The sequence below is a fragment of the Planococcus citri genome, chromosome 1 (assembly GCF_950023065.1).
Source record: "Planococcus citri chromosome 1, ihPlaCitr1.1, whole genome shotgun sequence".
In the NCBI taxonomy this organism is placed as follows: Eukaryota; Metazoa; Arthropoda; class Insecta; order Hemiptera; family Pseudococcidae; genus Planococcus; species Planococcus citri.
In genome coordinates, this window is record NC_088677.1 from 85,781,813 (window position 1) to 85,809,144 (window position 27,332).

The following is a 27,332-nucleotide window of genomic DNA, read 5'->3' on the forward strand; positions in this document are numbered from 1 at the left end:
CGTTTTTTTACAATGTATTTTTAAAAATTGAACATGTTAAATAAAAATCATATTGAAAAAATCAGCTTACAAAATTAAAAATTTTAAAAAAAATTTTGATTCTGATGGGGTTCGAACCGGAGTCTACTGTGTGGCGAGCGGAAGCTTAAATCATTCAGCCGCTAGGCTGCTCAACGTTTTAGCGCATTTCAACTGCATACAACGCCGCCAACACGTGTTGTGCTTTAAATTTAACGGACATTTTGATATTGAACGTGTATGTGCAATAATAATAATTATTGCACATAAATTAAAGCTCACATTAATTTGAAAATATTAAAAGGCACTTCTACGATGTTCAAAGTATATTTGAACAAAATTTCAACGTAATTCGTGCCGTATTCGAAGCTGTAGCTTTGTCTAAAGAATCAATAATGGCGAAAATTAGTATTACAAATTAACTGTTTCTTTAGACAAAGCTACAGCCTCGAATAGGGCACAATTCACACTGAAATTTTGTTCAAATGTACTTTGAACATCGTAGATGTGCCTTTTGATGTACGTACATCTATCCCAGCTTTGGTTTGATTGTACTTTGGATAAATATACTGCTCGTTTTTTCAACATTTGTCATTTTTCAGCATCTTTAGACTCCACTCAAGCTTGATGTAATTGGGCTACAAAGCTCAATTTTTGCATGAACATCAAGTTTGTGGTGGAGAAGTGCCTTTTGATATTTTGGGTTAATTTTGAGAATTTTTGGGGCCCAAAAAGGGGGGGTGCAGGGTCAATTTTGAAAAAATTTACAATTTTTTTACCTTAGTCAGTAATGGTTGACAAATCAAAGCTATATTCCAAATTTCATCAAAATTGGTTCGGCCAATCCTTCAAACTTTGAGTAAGTGTTGAAGAACAATTTCGCCAAAATGACAAAAAAATGGCTAATTGAAACTTCGCGAATTTTTATCGTACAAAAATTATTCTTATATATTCTGAAAGGTATTTGAAAAATAAGAATAAAATTATCTATGCGTTTTTTGAATAAACGCATAGTTTTTGAGAAAATTGCGTTTGAAACTCAGGGAAATTGCATTACGAAATAGTTACAGAATATAACTCCGTCTGGCGTTGCGCCGCCTACGGTTGAACGCGTTCATTACGCGCTTGAAACCGTGGGAGGGCGGGGTGGCAACGCTACCGCGTCGCCTGATATTACGAGCATAGGGAAGTAGGAACAAAGTAGGATGATTAATAAAACCTAACCATATCACATAACCTTCATTAAATCAGTTTCCATTACCAAAATAAAACAAAAGATTTTTCTACACGAAAATATAATTTGTAAAGAGCCAAGAAGGTATCGAGAGGATATCTCGATATGATTTTAGAGATCCGGATTATTTATATCAACACATTTGATTCGATTACTTCACATTTGTGAATGCCAAAGGTAAGTCATCTCATAATCGAGATATATCAATTTTTGTAATTACTCAGAGGATCGAAATCCTATATCAAGATTCATAATCGAACCATATCAAATAAATATAAAAAGGAAAGTCAAATACGACTATATCAAATGTATGTACATTGCTAAATCTAAAGCCTTTTAATCAAGACATATCGGAAAGGGGAACCTAAACCTACTCACCACATCATGGCAGAATTGCCATTACCAGCAATTCCGCTGCTAGGCCTCTACTCAGCCATATCAATGAGTGCAGCTCAGGTAAGAAATTCAGTAATTCGCGAAAAATAAATCTCGTGAGAAAGTTCACTCTAAAAATCATTATAATGTGTAGAAATATCACATTCGAAACATAATTGCATAAATCAAAAAATATTATAGAAAATCAACGTGGAAAAATACGTCTGTTCTACATAACGAAAATTCATAAGTTACTTGAAGCAAGATTCAAAAGTTCTAACAACACACACGAATCTTGTTTCAAGTAACGCAATCTAGCATCCAATTTATTCAATTAGACAGAAACTTCCCAGATTATAGCCATCTATACCACATTAGAAATTGTCTTGTTTCCCAATACGTTATCAAACACACCTATGACCTATCTATACAACATTGACGATGGGCTTATATACCTACCTACTAAATTAAAGTTTGGTCAATAGCACCTAATAACAACATCTTATGTAAAATAACATACAAGAGGATATAAATGAATAACATATAAGAGGATATATGAGTTCTTATGTATATAACACACAAGAGGATATATGAATAATATACAAGAAGTGGAAGGCTGAATTTTCATGCTACGGATTTCTTGGAAGATTTCTTAAACACATGAGAGATGTGATTCATAATTTTTTTAAATAAACTATCCTATGTGGATTATTATTAAGTACATTATAATTCTTGGAGAGTCTTCCTTCCCACAACATTAAAACCCTTCTATTTCCGATGCAACATTAATTTATACAAAAAATAATGAAAGAACGATCGAATGTCTAATTTTAATACCTATATCTTAAAACCTAACATTTCATCTAATTAATTATTCTAACATTAACTTAATATTTACTGTTACACTTGCAAAAATACTTAATCTTTCTCATCAGTCATCATACGAGCACTTTGTAATCAATTCGTCCAATTCAGTGGGGGTTGTTGTAGAAATTATGCTTTTTAAATCAGATTCATCAGACGATTCGTTGACCATCTAAGGTATCGAAATTTTATTTTTTTTTTAAAGAAAAAAAACAACACATTTTTAATAATGAATGAGTACTTACACCAAATATTTTCTTATTATCTACACTTGGCGTGTTACTAGTACCTACCTCAGCATTTGTTGATAATTCAGTTAGTCGTTCAACAATATTTGAGAAATTTGGACGTTGGCCAGGTTCATATTTCCAACAATCCAACATTAAATTGTACCTGTGAGAAATGACTTTTGCTTCATATGGGTAATTTTTAGCTGTTTATTTTCACAAAGAAATTTTAGAAAAAAATCTTTGTTGTTGCGCTTCAGTGTTGAAAAAAAAACGTTTTTTTTTTAAAAAAAAAAAAAGACAAAACAAACGGTTTTTTTGTTTAAAACGTTTTTTTTTGTTTAAAACAGGGTTTTAAACTGCTGGATTCTCATGTGTTTTAAACGCGTTTTAAACACATTTTAAATGTGTTTTAAACACGTTTTTAACACAAATTCATTTGTTTTTTGAATTCAGTCTTCCGAATATACGTTGAGCAGTCATCAACTTTTACGATGTGATGTCAAAAAATAGCTATAAGGCTCAGTATATATTAAAAAATTGAAATCAATTCACAAAATTTGCCTTAAAAAAAAGTGTTGCAAGAAGAATGAAAATCTAAAAATTTCAGTTCCTTTAATTTCACTACTTTTTCAACGAAAAATTGAACAAAAACGTGTTTTTTTTTAGGAAATTGGAGTTGAAAAAAAACTTGTTTAAAACAAAAAAAAAAACATTTTAAACAGAATTTTGTTTTAAACACGTCTGTTTTTTTCTCGACGTTTAAAACACTGTTTTAAACGTTTTAAACATAGGATGCTGTTTTAAACTGACAACACTGTTGCGCTTACACATCTGTTGACGCGTTTGGGGGCTTTTCCAGGCGACGATTCTCATTCAACACGCGAAGCATTCCAGCGAGGGTTTTAACAGAAGGGTACGGATTGTCACCATGAGTCATAATTTCCCATAATAGTACTCCATAAGACCACCTGTAAAATACCAGTATTAAAGCCAATCATCTTACTTTTAAGATCAATTTATCAGTTATCTTACACGTCAGATTTTATGGAGTATTTGTTGTCAAATAAAGTTTCAGGTGCCATCCATTTTATAGGAAGTCTACCTTCTGTTGTTTTCCTGTAGTACTCCGAGTCTGTTACATTTCTAGTTAGGCCAAAATCCGCTATTTTCATCGTGTAGTCCGCTGTTACAAGAATGTTTCGAGCAGCCAAATCTCTGTGAATGCACTGTGAAGTAAAAAACAAAGGTTATTAGTACAGTCATGTTAGCAACATTTTTAGTCAAACCTCGAAAAAATTGAGGGCAAGCTGAATTTCACCTTAGCCTATTTGTTCAGATTGGTCTCTAAAACAACCAATCAAAAATTGCACCCCGCAACTTGACCGCTACCCTCGCAAGAGGTCATTAACCTTTGCCGATACAGGTTTTTTGGCTGTATCGCCAAAATGAAGAGTACGAGAGGAAAAATAAATTTCCTATCAGCATGACCAGTCGAGCTTTTCTCAAAATGGCGATTTCACCCTTACTGAGGAGGGGGTAAAGTCGTAAATTTTATGAAAATTGTTTTAAAAAATGAAAATCGGCATTTTAAAACGTGAACTCGATACACGGTAGACTCAAAAATATTTTGACCAAAGTTGCACACTGCAACTTGTCTGCAACCCCCGCAAAAGGTCATTAACCTTTGTCAATCTACGTTTTTCGGCTATATCGCCGAAATGAAGGGTCGGAGGGAAAAAAGTGATTGAACTAAAATTATTCTACGTCACATTTCCTATAAGGATGACCAGTTCAGTTGAAATATATTTTTCGATTTTTGGTGAATTTTTGAAAATCAAATTTAAGCCAAAAATGAGAAAAAAAATCAAAATTTTACCAAATTGAGCTATAAAGCTGAAATTTGGGACATACCTTATTTTTGACCTGCCAAATCGATTGGAAACAATTTCAAACCGTTTTGAGCAGTTCTGGAGCCTCCAGTAGATTTTTGAAACTTGAAATTTCCACAAAATTTCATCAAAATGAAGTTGGAACGTAGAAATTCACGCTGCAATGTAATTTAAACACGCAATTAAGTCAACTGCTGGTGGGTTTGAGTCATTTTGTGGCCACCAGCGACTTTTTGAAAATTCTTGGAGCCTCCAACAGATTTTTGAAACTTGATATTTCCACAAAATTTCATTAAAAACAGATAGAAAGCTAAAATTTATTCTGTAAACTAATTTCAATACGTTAGGGAGTCGACTGTAAGTACATTTCAAGTCGTTTTGGAGCCTTCAGCGAGTTTTTATAAACTACGGGAGCCTCCATTAAATTTTTGAAGCGTGTAATTTTGAAAAACATAAGTTTCTAAAAATCTGTTGTAGACTCTAAAACGGATTGAAACTGCCTGCGATCCAACTCAGAATAATGTCAAAAATAAGGTGTCTCTGTTTGGTGAAATTTTATGGAAATTTCAATCATTGAAATATCTACCGGAGGCTCCGGTAATTTCCAAAAAGTCGCTGGAGGCTTCAAAACGTCTTGAAATCTGCCGGTAGTCAACTTCATAGCATACCGAAATTAGTTTATAGAGTGAATTTTTGCTTTCCAACTGCCTTTATAGAAATTTCAAGTTTCTAAAATCTGTTGGAGGCTCTAGTGATTTTCAAAAGGATACTTGAGGCTCCAAAATTTTTTTTTTTTTTTTTTTTTTTTTTTTGGTGTTTGTAATTACTTGATTATTACACCCGTCGTATGAGATTTAAATCGAGTTGGTAAGGTCAAGTTTTTTAATTAGGTCTAAGAATTTTTTAATTTCGGAAGGGTCGTCTGGTATGAATAGGGATCTTTCATCTATTTGTAGGGACAGTCTGTGCTGATGTAAGGAGGGACATTGAAATAGTAAGTGTTGGACAGATATAAGTTCTGAGAGGCAGAATTGACATGTGGGTTTTGGGGCCTTTTCATAGAGGTGATTATGTGTGATTTTTGTGTGGCCAATTCTCAGTCTGGTTATAATGATTTCTTCAAGTCTGTTTAAGTGGGAGAGGTTTTTCCAAGGATGGACTAATTTTTTATGTTGAAAGAGCTTGTTTGTGGTTTGGAGGGACCAAAAGTTTTGCCATTTCTTAAGTGTGCTTTGGGTGAAGATAGATTTGAGGTCGTCAGCTGTGATAAATTTAAGGGGAGAAAGGATGGTGGCAGATTTTGCATTAATATCTACAATTTCATTTCCTAAGATTCCAACGTGGCTGGGTACATACATAAACTGTATGAAGAAGTTTGAATTTTGTAAGTCAAATAGAGTTTTATGAATATTTTGAATTAGAAGGAAAATGACTTGAACCAACCTGCAGTCCACTTGATAGCGAATTGAAATTGGAGTACACAGTCATTTTTGGATTTCCAACTCTGTTTGGTAAATTTTTATGGAAATTTCGAGCATTGAAATATCTGCTGGGGGCTCCAGTAATTTCCAAAAAGTCGCTGGATGCTCCGAAACGACTTGAAATGTACTTACAGTCGACTCCCTAGCGTATTGAAATTAGTTTACAGAATAAATATTAGCTTTCCAACTGTTTTTAATGAAATTTTGTGGAGATTTCAAGTTTCAAGAATCTACTGGATGCTCCAGAACTGCTCAAAACGGTTTGAAATTGTTTCCAATCGATTTGGCAGGTCAAAAATAAGGTATATCCCAAATTTCAGCTTTATAGCTCAATTTGGTAAAATTTTGATTTTTTTCCTCATTTTTGGCCTAAATTTGATTTTTAAAAATTCACCAAAAATCGAAAAATATATTTCAACTGAACTGCATGGCCATCCTTATAGGAAATGTGACGTAGAATAATTTTAGTTCAATCACTTTTTTCCCTCCGACCCTTAATTTCGGCGATATAGCCGAAAAACGTAGATTGACAAAGGTTAATGACCTTTTCGCGGAGGTTGCAGACAAGTTGCAGTGTGCAACTTTGGTCAAAATATTTTTGAGTCTACCGTGAATCGAGTTCACGTTTTAAAATGCCGATTTTCATTTTTAAAACAATTTCCATAAAATTGACAACTTCACCCCCTCCTCTGTAAGGGTGAAATCACCATTTTGGGAAAAGCTCGACTGGTCCTGCTGATAGGAAATTTAGCGTAGAACAATTTTTGTTCGAACATTTTTCCTCTCGGACCCTTCATTTTGGCGATACAGCCGAAAAACCTGTATTGGCAAAGGTTAATGACCTCTTGCGCGGGTAGCGGTCAAGTTGCGGGGTGCAACTTTTGATTGGTTGTTTTAGAGACCAATCTGAACAAATAATGTGAAATTCAGCTTGCCCCCAATTTTTTCGAGGTTCGACTAAAAATTTTGCTAAAATGACTGGACTATATCCTAATCGCTTTTGAAAATTAAAATAAATATAAAATTGTGTTTCTTGTGAATTACAAAGTTGGATACCTTCATAGAAGCTAGGTAAGTCATCCCATTTGCAATTTGATGAGCATAAGTCAAAAGAGTAATTTCTGTCTGTTCGGTAGGTTGATGGTGGTGTCTTTCAAGAAAATGTTTCAAGTTTCCATTATCAGCATACTCTGTGATTAAAAGCAAGGGTCCCCCTTGGCTGCAGCAGCCAAGCAGCCGTAGGATGTTTGGGTGGTTTCCTAGAACTTTTAGTACCTCCATTTCAGATACCAAATCTATCATGTCCGAGTCAGTATGATTGTCTGAAAATGAAAACATATCATTTTAGAGTAAACGCAATATTTTACTATTTGAGTTTACATAGTAGGTACCTATTTGTCGAGTAATTATACTCATTAGTAGTTGATTTTGATTTGAAGGGCGACTAAACTAACCTTTGAGCATTTTCACCGCTACAATTGTAGTTCCGTTTTCCTGTCCTAAAATATTGCTCGCTTCAGCTTGAACAACCTGTCCAAAGTCGCCTTGTCCCAAAAGTTTTATTGTGCGCAAGTTCTTTCGAGGATATTCCCAACGTTCATCTAATGACATTTCATATTCTCCATCCGATATCATTCCACTTGTATCTTTTCCACTTATTAAATGTTGAATTGAAACAACAGGCATGCTCTATGAATCAGGAATAAATCCTTTTAAATCATGTAATTTTATACATGTACTGACTTATACCTACCTACATTAAGTAGGTACCTACATATAATGTGTATTGTACAGGTTAAATACATATTTACATAAGTTATATAAATCTACTTAGTATAAATGTACCATGATATCCTGAAAATCACCATTGGAATCAATTTGTTTTTGAACAACGATCTTTTTTACCAGTCGTGTCATGTTTGCAATTTCTCCTTTTCTTTTTTTCATTTCCCTGCAATTTTCACATATTAGTTTTTCAAAGTAGCGGTAATGCTTAATGAAAAAAACATTTCAACGCAATTACCTCTTGTATATGCAGCAAAAAACAGTACCAATTATTATTATTGAGAATAATAACATTATTATGAACACGCAGATCAGTAACATCTTGATAGAACCATCTTTTCCGAAGATAGCGAAATGTGATTTTTGAGATGATGAAATAATTTTGAACAAAAGAAAATAAAAATACTAAGATAAGACTTTTTTGTTAAATGTGTGAATAGGCATACCTACTTAGAATTGAAAAGCATTAAAATAGTTTGCCAACTGAATGCACTCTTGCTCCCATAAAAAAAAGCAACTGGAAATTTGGGCTCCGTGTGGCCAGCCCCGACCAAGGCTCCCTTCAAATACGCCATGAAGGGGGTGAGCACAAACGAAAGTAATTAGTGCACAAACGTGCACAAACGAAGCACACACGATTGGCACTATTTTCGACCCCCACCCCCACATGGTCGGGGCTGGCCACACGGAGCTGGAAATTTGTTAAATTCTGATGGAGAATATCCTCTTTTTCATGGTATGATCGAAAAATGCCACAGAAGCGCGCAGACATGTATGAAATGCGATTTTTAGTAATGTTGGGGTTTATACGTAAATAAATATCCAAAAAGCTTTACCTACGTTTCTTACAAATATCTTTTGAAAAAAGCATCCTATTAAAAAAAAGTAATAGCTTATTCTGGAAAGAATAAAATGTATGCTCTAGGTACAATTTTTGTTCCTATTATATATTTTTTTTTCTCAGGATGTACATATGGTTTCCTCATAAAGTCAAATTTTGACGTTAAAAGCACAAAAATGTGACAACCGTAAACTGGGGTAACACTGAAGGGTGCGGTTTTTCATCACGTTATGCTCCATGGCGATGGAACTATGAAGTATGGAACAATTCTGACACCGGGAATGGATAGAGTACACTTTGGCGATTATTTTTCCCATTTTATCATTTTCAACAAGTGGTTCCAACACCAGTGAAAAAGCAAGCGAAAAAAAGTGGTGTTTTTATCAATTTTAATTAACATGAAAAGATGGTGTCTGGAATTTTGAATTTTCAAATACTTAGGTAACGAGTCAAGTGACATTATAGATGTGTTGGTACACCTCCCGACTATAAATTAGCGCATTTGTTCATGTGCCAAAGTTCTTTCTTGAGGAGTAAAAAAATAATATTCAAACTGGGGTAACTTTGAAGGCTAAAAAAAAATTATGAAATTTCAGTAAAATTGGTCAAAAATGCACAAAAATGCTTGAAAACTTGTTAAAAACGATGTGAAAACTAGAAAAACAGCTTTGAAATCAATGAAAAATCAAAAAATTTGGTCAAATTGGCCAAAATGCATGAAAAACGCATGAAAACTCGAAAAATTTCAAATTATCATTTTGGAGCACTCTTTCATTAATACAATTGTGAATACATATTGATCATTTCGTAAGTGCTTGATGCGTATAAAGTGACCAAGAAGTGAATATTCATGTTTTTGATAATTTTTGACCTTGAGCAAAGCGCATTTCAAGGGGCCTTCAAAGTTACCACAAACGCTGGGTAACTTTGAAGGGAACTTCTTTTGGCTCTCTTGCACTTGACAGGAAAAAGGTAGGAAACTTCTGTAACCACCAAAACGTAGTGGTGACATAGCTTTATCAAAAGCAAAACACACATTTCCTCTACCTCCACCATTCATACCTCTAAACATAAAAAATACTGAAAAATCTTTCAATGTTACCCCAGTTTACGGAATACCATTAATTTTATATAGTATTTATGAAAGTACATATTTTCAAACTACAAATCCATGAAAATTTTACACAATTTTCAGTTTTCTTCTAAACCAATTTTTTAGAATGCTTCGTTTTTCCATAGTTTTGAGTTTCATGGTGGGAAAAATGGAAAAATATGCAAAACATGAAATTCATTCCCTTCAAAAGTTCATCTTTTTGAAATTGAACTTCGAAGTATGTACCTACATGTTGGTACATGTACGTAATAGCGCACCAAAAATTAATAAGATGAGCTCGTTTCAATCAGTCTTGAAATCTTCGAGTCATACATATTTTCACAACCAAGGAGTTAATTTTGAACATCAAAAAGATAGGATCAAATATTTGAGCTGAAAATCAAGATAAGCATTACTAAAAACGGTGTGCACTGCTCACCTTCTTCTTTTATGCAGTACACGAATGGGTTTCCTGTAAATCCTTGCTTACAACTGCATATAGGCTCATGATTAATCATTTGACACTGTGCATTATTACCGCACTTTCCTACACATACATCCAGACATTTTAAGTCTAGGCAGGCTTTGTTCTGCGGGCACTCAGAGTCTGAATTGCATTCGGGTCTGCACACTGTTGTTGGAGGCGAACCAAAGTATTTGTTCTGGCAAGAACATACAGCGCGATTATCTTCTTTGTGACATTCACTGTTTGGTCCGCATGGCGAAGGATTACATGGATTTTTTTCTAGAAATGGCAATACAAAATTATAAGGGCTATTCCTCGTCAAATCAAACAATCATTGCATGATGTATGATAAATTCTTTTTAAGCGTCCATCAAAAATTTATCAGCCTCTTAACAAATTGGAAATTTCAAGATTCACAATTTCAGTTTTCTTATATGAATTTTATTTAGAATGCTGAGTTTTTCCACAATGTTTAGTTTCATGTCGAAAAAAGTAGAAAAATATGTTTGAACTCTTTGCCCTCAAAAATTCATCTTTCTGGATTTGGATCTAGCGTGTCAAAAAGTTGATAAAATGAGCTCGTTCAAAGTCTTGAAAACTTCGAGTCAACCACAAAATACATATTTTCAAAACCAAGGAGTTAATTTTGAACATCAAAAAGATAGGATCAAATATTTGAGCTTAAAATCAAGATAAGCATTACTAAAAACGATGTGCACTGCTCACCTTCTTTTATGCAGTACACGAATGGGTTTCCTGTAAATTCTGGCTTACAACTGCATATAGGCTCGTGATTAATCATTTGACACTGTGCATTATTACCGCACTTTCCTACACATACATCCTGACATTTTAACTCTCGGCAGGCTTTGTTCTGCGGGCACTCAGAGTCTGAATTGCATTCGGGTCTGCACATTGTCTTTGGAGGCGACCCATAATAGTTGTTCTGGCAAGAACATACAGCGCGATTATCTTCTTTGTGACATTCACTGTTTGGCCCGCATGGCGAAGGATTACATGGATTTTTTTCTAGAAATAGTAATACAAAATTATAAGGGCTATTCCTCCTCAAATCAAACAATCATTGCATGATGTATGTATGATAAATTCTTTTTTAAGCATCCAACAAAAATTTATCAGCCACTTAACAAATTGGAAATTTCAAGATTCACAATTTCAGTTTTCTTATATGAATTTTATTTAGAATGCTTAGTTTTTCCGCAATGTTTAGTTTCATGTCGAAAAAAGTTGAAAAATATGTTTGAACTCTTTGCCCTCAAAAGTTCATCTTTATAGATTTGGATCTAGCGTGAACGTGTCAAAAAGTTGATAAAATGAGCTCGTTTTGATCAAAGTCTTGAAAACTTCGAGTCAACCACAAAATACATATTTTCAAAACCAAGGAGTTAATTTTGAACATCAAAAAGATAGGATCAAATATTTGAGCTGAAAATCAAGATAAGCATTACTAAAAACGATGTGCACTGCTCACCTTCTTTTATGCAGTACACGAATGGGTTTCCTGTAAATTCTGGCTTACAACTGCATATAGGCTCGTGATTAATCATTTGACACTGTGCATTATTACCGCACTTTCCTACACATACATCCTGACATTTTAACTCTCGGCAGGCTTTGTTCTGCGGGCACTCAGAGTCTGAATTGCATTCGGGTCTGCACATTGTCTTTGGAGGCGAACCGAAGTAGTTGTTCTGGCAAGAACATACAGCGCGATTATCTTCTTTGTGACATTCACTGTTTGGCCCGCATGGCGAAGGATTACATGGATTTTTTTCTAGAAATAGCAATACAAAATTATAAGGGCTAGTCCTCGTCAAATCAAACAATCATTGCATGATGAAAGATAAATTCTTTTTTAAGCGTTCAACAAAAATTTATCAGCCTCTTAACAAATTGGAAATTTCCAGATTCACAATTTCAGTTTTCTTATATGAATTTTATTTAGAATGCTTAGTTTTTCCGCAATGTTTAGTTTCATGTCGAAAAAAATTGAAAAATATGTTTGAACTATTTGCCCTCAAAAGTTCATCTTTCTGCATTTGGATCCAGCGTCCACGTGTCAAAAAGTTGATAAAATGAGCTCGTTTTGATCAAAGTCTTGAAAACTTCGAGTCAACCACAAAATACATAGGTATTTTCAAAACCAAGGAGTTAATTTTGAACATCAAAAAGGTAGGATCAAATATTTGAGCTGAAAATCAAGATAAGCATTACTAAAAACGATGTGCACTGCTCACCTTCTTTTATGCAGTACACGAATGGGTTTCCTGTAAATCCTGGCTTACAACTGCATATAGGCTCGTGATTAATCATTTGACATTGTGCATTACTACCGCACTTTCCTGCACATACATCCTGACATTTTAACTCTCGGCAGGCTTTGTTCTGCGGGCACTCAGAGTCTGAATTGCATTCGGGTCTGCACATCGTCTTTGGAGGCGACCCAATGTAGTTGTTCTGGCAAGAACATACTGCCCAAATATCTTCTACTCGACATTCGCTGTTTGGCCCGCATGACCAATGATTACATGGATTTTTTTCTAAAAATAGGCATAAAAAAAATAATGATAAGGTCCGTTCCTCGTCAAATCAAACAATCATTGCACGTTGGCTACAATAGATTCTTTTTTTAAAATATTTTGCATGCGTATAGTATTAAAAATTCCTCCCACAAAAAACTTACGCTGATTAATTCATTAAGTTTGAATTTTTCAAAAATTACCATCCTTTTGGGATCCCTGGCTTGGTTCTATGAATGACTAGGGTGCTCAAAATTTTTCTGGGTGATCTCCCACAAAGTTAACTTCCTCACCAATTTTAGTATAAATTCAGGGTATTTTTTTTTCGATTCACTTTTTTACTACATATTCACGTTTGATGTCAAAATCACAGTTACCACTTTTCAAAACATATAAAAATCAATCTGATTGAAAAAAGTAGCCCTGGATAGGTACGTACTACACATCGTATGCCAGTAATGATGTATGAAAAGTCTTATTGCATTTTTTAGCACAAAAAACTAGAGAAACGGGCGGGAGTGCCCAGGTATTTATACTATGTACATTGCGTTTACATTATGGAAGGGGGGGGGTGACGCAGAATATCATATCATGTTGAAGGACTTCCACCAAATCCATTGAAAAACATAATTTTGAGTTGAAAATCATCCAGGAAAATTTAGTTGTGAAGGTGCCCTTGAAGGAAACATAGGATCTTAAAGGGGGAGTGGGAATACTTTTAAAAATTCTTGTTTTTCAGCGTGTGTAAGACACTTTTGGTCTCGCTCGGAAAGATGTAATTTTTTATATCCGGTGTTGGTGGTTATCGCGAAATTTCAATAGTGCCAGTTTGAATGTGAATTTTCAACCAGTTTGTTAATTCCAGAAAAGGTTGAAAAATCAAATTCTCTGCATCTCCAACTCCTCCAATCTGAAATAATAACTTGTACCTAGGAAATGTATATTCAATAATTTCCTTACCAATTTGATCGGTGCATTGATGAAACCAATATACGTCGGCATTACCATGAGTAAAAAAGCTATAATAGTTGATTGGATACGGATTCGGTGGTTTCCAATACAAGAAAGCATTTTTTTCTCTACCCTTTCCTACTTGAATGATTCCATCCGAAGATACACGGATCCAAAATTCGCGCCATTCAACCGGTGAAGTAATATTCATCTCATTATGCTCCTGCTTGCTAAAATGGCTTATCCTTGTAATAATGTTTGCGCATGTATTTTTATCTATACCCAAAACTATCTGGTACAGGTTTTTTTGTTCCTCAAGTGATGTTGGCAAGTTTGACGTTGGCGAAAGCAATATGCCAGCATATCCGTCGCATTTCACGTAAAATAACAAGGTTACTTCTCCTCCGTTACTTTTTGAAAATGGAAAAAAGTTTTTGCAAATGTTCGAGGTGGTATGTACTGCTTTGCAATTACTCTTTAAACCTGAAAAAAAAACTCTTGTTTTCAAAGCATGTTAAGGCTGCGCTTATTATAGAATTCACGGATACATACAGGGTGCCCAGAAATATCGAGCACCCCTAGAAAGTTTTCAGCTAAATGTTTCAGTTGATCGCGGTGAATGATATAATGATGGCGCATAATTGGTTGTTAGACAGAGGTGATAACATTCCACCAATCATATGCATCTTTTTCACGTATGCCAACCCATTTTTTTAATAAAAAAACTTTCCTGAGGGTGAAGTGTTCTGTTGTCGACCAGTGCTCTAAATCCGACCACCGCCTATCTCATGAACTAATGCCACAAACAATTTTGAAAGATATTTTCTCGTGAATTTTTTACAGACAAAACGAATAAAACCATTCCGAAGTCTTTGAAGCCAAAATTCGTCGAGAAATTCAACAAAGTTGTTTTTCGAAGCATGGTGTTCGCGGTTTTAATGTGGTTGCTTGTAAGTACAATTTTGTTCTAAAAGTAAATTTTGTGCTGATTTCAATGCTGTAATTGGTTTTGCGAATCGATTTGGGTAAGTACGAGTAATGTTCGACCAAAATTTATGATGAAGAATGTTCAAATTCCGACCACTTGGTATAGAATTTTCGGATACCTTTTAGTTTTTACGTAGAAACATCACAGGAAAAGGTAGAAATGAAATGGTCCAAAGACCTTATGCTATCGGAAATTCGAAGTGTCATCAGCAAAGATACCGGATTTTTGAAGGCTTCAAAAGTGTTCATTTGCTGGGTGGTTCGAATTAGGAACCCATTTTTTGGGAAAAACAGGGGTAGTTGGATTTAAGCATCCGAAAATTGAAAATCCCATTTCAGGTACTTTTACTAAAACGGTTATCAAGAATCAAAAAAAAACTTTCGAGGTTGAAATTTTAGGGGCTGAAACTACGATTGTTCGTCGTCATTTTTAGCTATTGCCGACTTCTCTAGGTTAATTTTTGGTTGAGTTATTTTAAAAACAAAGGTGATGGTCGGTATTTTGTCTCCTTTAGCCAAGTGTTCTCTCAAACTACCCAACCAATTGTGATATAAATTGTGCGGGTTGGAGATTATTGTGTCCTTTTTTTTTTGACAATAAGAATGTACTTTCTCCACATTAACTGATTCAACTGATTTACGTACTAAGTAGGCGAAGTCGACTTTACTGAAAAATCAACATTAACGATACCTAACATAATATGTATTTGTATTTGTACTTAGTATGGCTAGGATTTTTATGATGATGCTTTTTTTTGTAGCTACACCCTATACGGCATAAATAGGTTACATTTTCTTTGCGATTCAATCCATTCTGAGGCGAATGGTGAAAGTTGATACTTGATCCTTTTTTGGGTGTAAGTGCTCTAAAATGCTTAGTTTGGGCCAAAGAGGCAGATATTTTGGTTGTTTGGGACTTTTTTCGTCGTTAAACGCTTTTTTGGGTGAAATATTGTTAAAATTGAAGCAACTAGTTCCAAAATTGCAAAAATTATTATGTTTTGCATTAAAAAAAAAAAAATAATAATAATTGTTGAAAAAAGATCAGTTCAAAAAAACAAGGGAGGAAAAACTAAACAATAACAGTTTCGGTTCTCATTTTTCAATTTTTATCATTTTTTAAAATTTTCAGTTTCACTTTTCCCCTCTTTTTTCATTTTTTTCTTTTAGTTCATTTTGGTTCAAGTTGTACATATATATTTAAGGGAGTATCTTGCTGGGTTTGAAAAAACCTTCATTTTAATATATAACATGCGGTAGGATTTGATAGCGTTTTTTTTTGCTTTTTTATAGAGCTTAAAACGTGTTTGATAACGCTTAAAAATCCTAGCCCTAGTACTGGTAACATTAATGTCGATTTTCGGTAAAAGTCTGCCAGACTTTACCGAAAATATGCTATTACACTTTTGGTGGTTTTCAGTGTGTGCTGGACACTTCTAGATCTCGGTCTAAAAGAAGAAATTTTTTATATCCGTTTTTGGTGGTTATTGTAAAATTTCAAGAGTGCCAGTTCAAATGTGAATTTTTAACCAATTTGTAAATTCCGTAAAATTTTATAATATCACATCCTCGTCATCTCCACCTCCTCCGATCTGAGATAATGACTTAAATGGTACCTCGGAAATGAGAAAAATGTGAAAATAATATTCAATCATTTTCTTACCAATTCCATTGGTGCATTGATGGAACCAATATACGTCGGCATCACCATAACTGGAAAAGCTATAATAGTTGATTGGATATGGATCTGAATCTTTCCCATACAAGAAACCATAATTTTCTCCACCCTTTCCTACTTGAATGATTCCATCCGAAGATACACGGATCCAAAATTCACGCCATTCATCCGGCGAAGTAATATTTGTCTCAAAATGAATCCCGAGGTTTCCAAATCCTCGATTCTTTCGGATTGTTGAATATTCATTTTTGTTAACACCCAAAACTATCTCGTACACCTTTTCTTGTTCCTTTGATGTTGACAAGTTTGCGCTTGGCGAAAGTAATATGTGAACGTCTCGTTTGCCTTTCACGTAAAATGACAACGTTATTTCTCCTCCGTTATTTTTAGAAACCGGAAAAAAATTTTCATAATTGTATGATTTTGTATGTATTGCTTTGCAATCACTCTTCAAATCTGAAAAAAAAACTTGAGTTTTAAAAGCATATTGAGGCTTTGCTTATAGAATACACAGATGTATAACTATTTTCTGTGTGCGTGGCACCGTATTGGTCTCGGTCTGAAAGAAGTAATTTAACTATAGGTACCTGAATGTTCTTTTAAACTATCCAATCATTTGATAAGAAAAATGTACAGAATAATATTGTGAGGATCATTGGGGCGGAGGGAATAGATTAGTTTTTGCTCAGTCATGATCAGTAAATGTTGAGAAATTGACATTTTAATTCATATTTTATTTGGATAGGTAATTTCCTAAGACATGAAAAAAGGGCCATGTTGCTATTGTTGCTAGGTTCTGTGTAATTTTTGTAGGTGGTATGTATTTGAGATTCCGCGTAACTTAGCGTCATTGCCATCAAAATCCAAGATAACTTTAAGGATTCTGCTGAATGATTATTTGATTATAAATTTTTTAAATCACCAATTTTTGACTTTTGAGTAAATTCGAGTTTTTGAACATTTTTTCTCCTCAAATATTTTGTATCAATTAAGTAAGTACATATGTTGAAACACGGGAAAATATAATTTCTGAAATTGGGCAAATGCATTGGTCCGCAATGGTGCCAACGGTCATGGTGGTCAATTTTTAAAAAATCCAGTCAATAGACTTCGTGAGAGAGCCGCCTTTTCGCTCAACTCGTAGGTACCCAACAATTCTAGGTACCTATGTACATTTAATATCCTTCCTGAAAATAAACAACGTGTTTAACCTAATGGAAAAGTGCACGAATTCGGCAACCACTCCGCCAAATTTTGTGCTAGGTTGGCCACGCTGCGGAGTTGTAAAATGTTACCAGCTGCACGGGTATAATCTAGTCAAATTAGCTCATATAAGAACTCAACCTGGAATAAATTGGGGAACATTTTTTTTGCGCCAAAGTGCTCAGGATGGTGTCCTAAATGACATACCAGGGCTGGAATTATGAAAATTCGTTAAAGTTAACGAATTCGTTAACTCGCATATTTTTTCTGTGACCTTTCGTTAACTTTTCGTTAAGCCATGTTAAGTTTACGTGAGAAAATATCTCTCGTTAAGTTAACGAATAGTTAACGAATTCGTTAACTTTAACGAATTTTCATAATAGATACCCAGGGCTGGTGACCGAAACGATCGTTTTGTTCCGTTCCGTTCATGAACAAATTACTTCGAATTTTTACTGTTCTGTTTCGTTTTGTTCATAATTTTTGTGTTCCGTTCTGTTTTGTTATTTTTCACTCTGTTTTGTTCTGTTCAGTTCAGTTCAGTTCAGTTCTGTTCTGTTTCGTTCCGTTCTGTTCCTTTCCAACAGGGAGGGGGGGGGGATCCCACCCGGCAGGAAAATTTTCAAACTGGACAAAGCTAGATCGAATCATTGAATTAACATGGAAAATTTGACACCATCCGAAATTTTGAAAATTCCAAAAACTGAAGTGCATTTTGTTTCTCATTTTTCGATGAATTTTTTATTTTTAAACTCGAATTTGGTCCCAAAATGAGAAAAAAATCAGAATTTTACAAAATTCATCTAGAAGTCTGAAATCTAGAATGTGCTGTAATCTTGTCCAGCTGAATCAATTGAAAATGATTTTCAATTTTCAGCCACTTTGAGAAATCCGACTATAAATTAGCGCATTTGTTCATGTGCCAAAGTTCTTCCCTGAGGAGTAAAAAAATAATATTCCAACTGGGGTAACTTTGAAGGCTATAAAAAAATTATGAAATTTCAGTAAAATTGGCCAAAAATGCACAAAAATGCTTGAAAACTTGTTAAAAACGATGTGAAAACTAGAAAAACAGCTCTAAAATCAATGAAAAATCATAAAATTTGGTCAAATTGGCCAAAATGCATGAAAAACGCATGAAAACTCGGAAAATGTCAAATTATCATTTTGGAGCACTCTTTTACAATTGTGAACATTGATCATTTCGTAAATGCTTGATGCGTATAAAGTGACCAAGAAGTGATTATTCATGTTTTTGATAATTTTTGACCTTGAGCAAAGCGCATTTCAAGGGGCCTTCAAAGTTACCACAAACGCTGGGTAACTTTGAAGGGCACTTCTTTTGGCTCTCTTGCACTTGACAGGAAAAAGGTAGGAAACTTCTGTAACCGCCAAAACATAGTGGTGACATAGCTTTATCAAAAGCATCACACACATTTCCCCTACCTCCGCCATTCATACATCTAAACTTGAAAAATACTGAAAAATCCTTCAATGTTACCCCAGTTTACGGAATACCATTAATTTTATATTATAGTATTTATGAAAGTACATATTTTCAAACTTAAACCAATTTTTTAGAATGCTTCGTTTTTTCATAGTTTTGAGTTTCAGCATGGTGGGAAAAATGGAAAAATATGCAAAACTTGAAATTCATTCCCTTCAAAAGTTCATCTTTTTGAAATTGAACTTCGAAGTATGTACCTGCATGCTGGTAATAATAAAATGAGCTCGTTTCGATCAGTCTTGAAATCTTCGAGTCATACATATTTTCACAACCAAAGGAGTTAATTTTGAATATCAAAAATATAGGATCAAATATTTGAGCTGAAAATCAAGATAAGCATTACTAAAAACAGTGTGCACTGCTCACCTTCTTCTTTTATGCAGTGCACGAATGGGTTTCCTGTAAATCCTTGCTTACAACTGCATATAGGCTCCTGATTAATCATTTGACATTGTGCATTATAACCGCACTTTCCTACACATACATCCTGACATTTTAACTCTCGGCAGGCTTTGTTCTGCGGGCACTCAGAGTCTGATTTGCATTCGCGTGTACACATCGTCGTCGGAGGCGACCCAAAGTAGTTGTTCTGGCAAGAACATACTGCCCAAATATCTTCTACTCGACATTCACTGTTTGGCCCGCATGGCGAAGGATTACATGGATTTTTTTCTAAAAATAGGCATAAGAAAAATAATGGTAAGGTCCGTTCCTCGTCAAATCAAACAATCATTGCACGTTGGCTATAATAGATTCTTTTTTAAAAATATTTTGCATGTGTATAAATATTAAAAATTCCTCCGTTAAAAGACTTACGCTGATTAATTCATTAAGTTTGAATTTTTCAAAAATTACTATCCTTTTGGGATCCCTGGCTCGGTTCTATGAATGACTGGGGGGCTCAAAATTTTTCTGGGTGATCTCCCACAAAGTTAACTTCCTCGCCAATTTTCGTCTAAATTCAGGGTAATTTTTTTTCAATTCACTTATACTACATATTCACGTTTGATGTCAAAATCACAGTTACCACTTTTCAAAACATATAAAAATCAATCTGATTGAAAAAAGTAGCCCTGGATAGGTATGTACTACACATCGTATGCCAGTAATGATGTATGAAATGTCTTATTGCATTTTTTAGAAAAAAAAACTAGAGAAACGGGCGGGAGTGCCTAGGTATTTATACTATGTACATTGCGTTTACATTATGGGGGGGGGGGGTGGCGCAGAATATCATATCATGTTGAAGGACTTCCACCAAATCCATTGAAAAACTTAATTTTGAGTTGAAAATCAACCATGAAAATTTTGAAGGAAACATAAGGATCTTAAAGGGGGAGTGGGAATACTTTTAAAAATTCTTTTTTTTCAGCGTGTGTAAGACACTTTTGGTCTCGCTCTGAAAGATGTAATTTTTTATATCCGGTTTTGGTGGTTATCGCGAAATTTCAATAGTGCTAGTTTGAATGTGAATTTTCAATTAGTTTGTTAATTCCAGAAAAGGTTGAAAAATCAAATTCTCTGCATCTCCATCTCCTCCAATCTGAAATAATAACTTGTACCTAGGAAATGTATAATTATTCAATCATTTCCTTACCAATTTGATCGGTGCATTGATGAAACCAATATACGTCGTCATTACCATAAGTAAAAAAGCTATAATAGTTGATTGGATACGGAATCGGTGGTTTCCAATTCAAGAAAGCATTTTTTTCTCTACCCTTTCCTACTTGAATGATTCCATCCGAAGATACACGGATCCAAAATTCGCGCCATTCAACCGGTGAAGTAATATTTATCTCATTATGCCACTGACCGCTAAATTGGCTTATCCTGTTAAAAATGTGTGTCTGTGTATTTCCATGTGTACCCAAAATTATCTGGTACAGGTTTTTTTGTTCCTCAAATGATGTTGGCAAGTTTGACGTTGGCGAAAGCAATATGCCAGCATATCCGTCGCATTTCACGTAAAATAACAAGGTTACTTCTCCTCCGTTACTTTTTGAAAATGGAAAAACATGTTCGCAACGCTCCGAGGTGGTATGTATTGCTTTGCAATTACTCTTTAAATCTGAAAAAAAAAAACTCTTGTTTTCAAAGAATGTTAAGGCTGCGCTTATAGAATTCACGGATACATACAGGGTGCCCAGAAATATCGAGCACCCCTAGAAAGTTTTCAGCTAAATTTTTCAGTTGATCGCGGTGAATGATAATAATGATGGCGCATAATTGGTTGTTAGACAGAGGAGATAACATTCCACCAATCATATGCATCTTTTTCACGTATGCCAACCCATTTTTTTAATAAAAAAACTTTCCTGACAGTGAAGTGTTCTGTTGTCGACCAGTGCTCTAAATCCGACCACCGCCTATCTCATGAACTAATGCCACAAACAATTTTGAAAGATATTTTCTCGTGAATTTTTTACAGACAAAACGAATAAGACCATTCCGAAGTCTTTGAAGCCAAAATTCGTGGAGAAATTCAACAAAGTTGTTTTTCGAAGCAATGTTCCCTTTTGGTGCAAATCTATGGTGTTTGCGGTTTTAATGTGGTTGAGACTCTAAGTATAAGTAATTTTGTTCTAAAAGTAAATTTTGTGCTGATTTCAATGCCGTAATTGGTTTTGCGAATCGATTTGAGTAAGTACGAGTACCTAATGTTCGACCAAACTTTATGATGAATGTTCAAATTCCGACCACTTGGTATAGAATTTTCGGATACTTTTTAGTTTTTACGTAGAAACATCACAGGAAAAGGTAGAAATGAAATGGTCCAAAGACCTTATGCTATCGGAAATTCGAAGTGTCATAAGCAAAGATACCGCGGATTTTTGAAGGCTTCAAAAGTGTTCATTTGCTGGATGGTTCGAATTAGGAACCCATTTTTGGGAAAAACAGGGGTAGGTAGTTGGATTTAAGGATCCGAAAATTGAAAATCCCATTTCAAGTACTTTTACTAAAACGGTTATCAAGAATCAAAAAAAAACTTTCAAGGACACCATCCTGAGCATTTTCATGGGCGCCGCAACTGGGGGGGCTGAGCTGCCATGGCCCCCCCCAAGCAAAATCCATATATTTTATGTAAAAAAAACACTATCGTCATCCCATGCTTGAAAAAAAATTAAAATCTTGAAAAGTCGAAAAGTCTGGTTTTTTAGGAAAATGCGAATCAGTTCAATATTTGAGTGACATCTAAAAATGATTTTTTCAAGGAAAACATCAGCAGTGATGAAATTTTGACCACACTAAGAAAAAACCATCATATATGTACCTCTTAAAATAAGGACTGATTTTTGAAAGTTTTGCCCTCGCTTCGCTCGGGCCGTTTGCTTTTTTATTTTCCTTCTTGGATTTAAAACAAAGTCATCATTCAAATGCCATTGTTTCACGTTTCTTGCTTCTCAAAATAATAATTTTCAAGAACGTTTGGACTCATTTTTTTCGCTTTTGAATTTTTCAAAAAAATAGAATCATCATTTGAATTTCAAAACTTTGAAGCAAGATGTAAATGATAAACTTTTTAGAAGTAACTCATCTCATCTCATCATTGCGCAGCTCCAAAATTTCCTTTGGATGAGCTCTGGTTTTTATAATATTCATTTTTTTCTTTTTTCTAGTTTTTATTTGCACCAAAAATGAATATTATGTACTTTTGAAACACTGTTTTTAACGCAAACGAACGAGTATAGGCACTCGGATACCCAACTAAAATCATATATTACGTTAAAAAAATATAATATATACATATGTAGGTATATGCTGCTGGTAATTTGCCTTTATAGCTTGCCCCCCCCCCGAAATTTGACTTCAGCGGCGCCTATGAGCATTTTGGCGCAAAAAATTTTTTCACCCAATTTATTCCAGGTGAAATTCCTATTTGACTGTATTAGTATTCAAAAATGTTGAACTTACCCATTTCATCTATGCTGCTGACTCCATTCAAGACTTGAACGAACGTTAAAATAACCAAAATAACATAAATCTGTAGTAACATTTTGAATACTTGATTTTCGCAGTTCTCGCGTTAATTTACAAGTAGGTAATTGAATTCCATTTGTGATTTTATGTACCTAAATGCTGTAATATTCCGCGAGGAACTACCGATCAGTTCGGAAGTCATCATTAGAATGGGAAAAAAATGATTCATTCCGCGTTATTTATTATCTGTTGAAATTGATCGAGATTATAAATGGTACTTTTTTAATAAATAGCAATCCGAAACGATTCTCTTGCGATAGTAAATTTCAGTGCTTTTTAAACTTTTTAATAAAATTTTTGTGGCGCAAAAACTATTCATTCGGTAAAGTTGAAAAATGCATCTTTATGTTGGATACTTACGAGTATTTTCCCTAATATTTGAGTTTTCTATAGGATGATGATACCTATATGAGGATAATTAGTGAGTAGAAAGGGTATTAAAATCGTGAAAAATGGAATAAGAAATGGGAACCACTGTGACGTGAGCATTGTTTTTTTTTTAGTGCTATCGCTTCAATTTATCAAAACGTTGACATCGTTTAAATGAAATGAATGTTTCTTCGTCATCTCTTTTCATGTGAAATGATTTTTTTCGTTGAGTTTAACAATCGAACGTTGGCGTTTTATGAGTGTATCATTATTATTCAAGTAGAAACTGGAAAGAATGAATCAGTCCCTTTGCAAACCGAGCAACGATTCAAATGTTTGGGGACATCAAGGGTGTGCTTTCAGACTGGCTTGCAGAATTGAATGCTTCAGCTTCAGTAAGACGAACGTTTTGAGTTCATAAATGCATAAAAATGAACAATGTTATTTTATATTAAATACCTACTCGTGTCCTGATGAAACGGATACCTACGTGGCAGTTTAAAGTTTTTTTAAAATTTTTTTTCAATTTTAAAAATCATTTTAGCCTGTAGAATTCTGATGCCATATGCCATATCCAATATTTTCAAGAGCTCATTCGTAAATTGTTGTAATTATACTGATTGAAAATTGCTTTCCATAGCGAATCATTTGCTTGATGCTTTAGGTTTAGTACTTTTTTTTCGTATTATGTTGGGTATAAAAGAAACAAAATTGATAATTTTACCTATTTAGGTACTACGTATGTAGTTTGTGGAATTTTGTGGTCTCGCCTTCATTTTGAGAAGACCATAATTATCTGCCTTCTTCTGAATGACGATTATTAACGCCAGAATCAACGCGAAATTCAAATATTATTTCACGTCATGAAAGTTTATGGTAATACAGATGACAACAATCAAACAAATTGCGAATGATGGAAATTCTGTCTCTACATAATTTTTAACTTTTCATTGATCCAGAATCGCAAAATCTGGAGATGCACTCGAGTTGAAATTTGAAAATATGTGACATTTGAGTTTTTCATTGTTGTTTCCTGTTGAAAAATTCAATTCTCAAATAAAATCAAGCACTCACTCAAATTTTAAAATCTTGATCTCCCATCGCGTTTTAATGGTTTAACTATGTATACCATTTGTTATGAAAATGTTATCAGTGTTGAACAATCCCCATTTTCTGGATTCTCCTGAAGTTGACAAGTATGATTATTCCATGGTCTACTTTCCATTGTCACCTGGCATTTTGCTTATATTAATAGACCTCATCCGAAGTGTTACGGCTCCTTCATACCTACGTTATTACAAAAGAGGCAATATGGTCCGAATCAAATAGAAATGTATCTTCAAAAAATGCAGCGCTGCAATGGTGATGAAATATGATTACCATCGTAGAGAGAGAGACAGAATTTCCATCATTAGCAATTTGTTTGATTGTTGTCATTATTTATTATCATAAGTTTCATAGCGTGAAATAATATTTGAATTTCGTGTTGATTCTGGCGTCAATCATCATTTCAGAAGAAGGCAGATAATTATGGTCTTCTTAAAATGAATGCCAGACCACAAAATTCCACAAACTATTACCTAAATAGGTAAAATTATCAATTTTGTTTCTTTTATACCTATCATGATACGAAAAAAAGGGGGACTAAACCTAAATCATGAAGCAAATGATTCGATATAGAAAGCAATTTTCATTCAGTATATAACAATTTACGAATGAGCTCTTGAAAATATTGGATGTGGCATATGGCATGGCATCAAAATTTCACAGGGCCAAATAATTTTTAAAATTAAAAAAAATTTAAAAACCTGCAAACTGCACGTAAGTATCCGTTCTATTAGGACACGAGAGTACCTAATTATAATATAAAATAACATTGTTCATTTTTATGCATTAATAATAGTCCGGCATATGACAATAGGAGTAATTGCACCCCCCCCCCGCCGATACTCCGGGACAACATTTTTCTTAAAGAGGACATCCTAAGGACCATTTTAAAGCAAACTTGCCAAAAAAAGTTGGCCTTACTTACAAAATGGCGGCCATTTTGATTGACAGGTCAGCCGAAATCGCAGATTTTGCCTTTTAATATAGGACTTGCACGAACTTTTTCAAAATTTACAGAGGTAGATCGAAAGATCATGCGAAAATTTATCACCTGCTAAAATTTCAAGTGCTAAAGTGCGTTTTTCGATTTTTGGTGAATTTTTGAAAATCGAATTTAGGCCAAAAATGAGGAAAAAAATCAAAATTTTACCAAATTGGCCAAGAAAGCTGAAATTTGGGATACACCCTATTTTCGACATGCCAAATCTATTGGAAACGGTTTCAACTCGTTTTGAGCAGTTCTGGAGCCTCCAGCAAATTTTTGACACTCGAAATTCCCACAAAGTTCCATCAAATTGGAGTTGTAAAGCTAAAATTTATTCTAAAAACCAATTTCAATACGCTACGAAGTACTGCAGGTGAATTTCAAGTCGTTTTGGATCCTCCAGCGACTTTTTGAAAATTTCTGAAGCCTCCAGCAGATTTTTGAAACTTTGAATTTTCACAAAATTTCATCAAATGAAGATGGAAATCTGAAATTTATCCTACACTCCAATTTTAACACCCTCTGAAGACGACTTAAAGTGGGTTCAAGTCATTTTAGGGCCTCCAGCGACTTTTTTGAAAATTACTGGAGCCTCCAGTAGATTATTGAAACTTGAAATTTCCTCAACATTAATTTATCAAATGGAGTTGGCCAGCTGAATTTTACTTCGCAGACGACATGGTGGTTTCAAATGGTTTTGAAGCTTCCAGCTACTTTTAGGAAATTTCAATTTTCCAAAAAGAAGTCATACAACGTACCTTTCAAAAAGTTGCTGGAGGCTCCAAAACGACTTGAAATTCACCAGCAGTCAACTTCGTAGCGTATTGAAATTAGTTTGCAGAATGAATTTCGACTCTTCATCTTAGTTTGATGATATTTTGGGAAAATTTCAAGTTTCAGAAATCTGCTGGAGGCTCCAGTAATTTTCAAAAAAGTCGTTGGATGCTCTAAAATTACTTGAAATCCACCAGAGATCGTTTTCAGAAGGTGTTAAAATTGGAGTGTAGAGTAAATTTCAGCTTTCCATATCCATTTTGATGAAATTTTGTGAAAATTTAAAGTTTCAAAAACCTGCTGGAGGGTTCAGGAATTTTCAAAAAGTCGCTGGAGGATCCAAAACGACTTGAAATTCACGAAAATTAGTTTGAGAATGAATTTCGACTCTCCATCTTAGTTTGATGATATTTTGGGGGAATTTCAAGTTTCAAAAATCTACTGGAGGCTCCAGTAATTTTCAAAAAAGTTGTTGGATGCTCTAAAATGACTTGAAATCCACCAGAAGACGTTTTCAGAGGGTGTTAAAATTGGAGTGTAGAGTAAATTTCAGCTTTCCATCTCCATTTGATGAAATTTTGTAAAAATTTAAAGTTTCAAAAATCTGCTGGAGGCTCCAGAACTGCTCAAAACGGGTTGAAATCGTTTCCAATCGATTCGGCATGTCGAAAATAGGGTGTATCCAAAATTTCAGCTTTCTTGGTCAATTTCGTAAAATTTTGATTTTTTTCCTCATTTTTGGCCTAAATTGGATTTTCAAAAATTCACCAAAAATCGAAAAACGCACTTTAGCACTTGAAATTTTGGCAGGTGATAAATTTTTGCATGATCTTTCGATCTACCTTTGTAAAGTTCCAAAAAATTCGTGCAAGTCCTATGTTGAAACGCAAAATCTGCGATTTCGGCTGACCGGTCAATCACAATGGCCGCCATTTTGTAAGTAAGGCCAACTTTTTTCCCTTTAAGAAAAATGT

The 27,332-nt window shown here is 34.4% G+C and overlaps 1 protein-coding gene across 1 annotated transcript; it reads right to left on the reverse strand.

Moving 5' to 3' along the window:
- Positions 1-1,752: 1,752 nt before the first annotated feature.
- LOC135839213 (uncharacterized) lies at positions 1,753-23,244 on the reverse strand. Its single transcript, XM_065355136.1, has 17 exons — positions 23,058-23,244; positions 20,740-21,213; positions 19,509-19,814; positions 16,418-16,888; positions 13,777-14,250; positions 12,535-12,837; positions 11,769-12,071; positions 11,003-11,305; positions 10,250-10,555; positions 8,115-8,211; positions 7,937-8,042; positions 7,546-7,780; positions 7,148-7,413; positions 3,754-3,947; positions 3,549-3,689; positions 2,785-2,884; positions 1,753-2,663 (listed from the first exon to the last, which is right to left on the reverse strand). The coding sequence occupies exons 1-17, from the start codon at positions 23,137-23,139 to the stop codon at positions 2,559-2,561; spliced, it is 4,266 nt and encodes a 1,421-aa protein (XP_065211208.1). The 5' UTR covers positions 23,140-23,244; the 3' UTR covers positions 1,753-2,558.
- Between the last annotated feature and the right edge of the window lie 4,088 nt (positions 23,245-27,332).

Excerpts from the sequence above, each read along its gene's own strand:
- LOC135839213 (XM_065355136.1), bottom strand. The coding sequence starts at position 23,139 with ATGTTACTACAGATTTATGTTATTTTGGTTATTTTAACGTTCGTTCAA. Across the intron at positions 19,815-20,739 it reads TCAATGCACCGATCAAATTG|AAAAAAATCCATGTAATCCT; the intron begins GTAAGGAAATGA and ends GCCTATTTTTAG. Across the intron at positions 16,889-19,508 it reads GCACTGCATAAAAGAAGAAG|ATTTGAAGAGTGATTGCAAA; the intron begins GTGAGCAGTGCA and ends TTTTTTTTTCAG.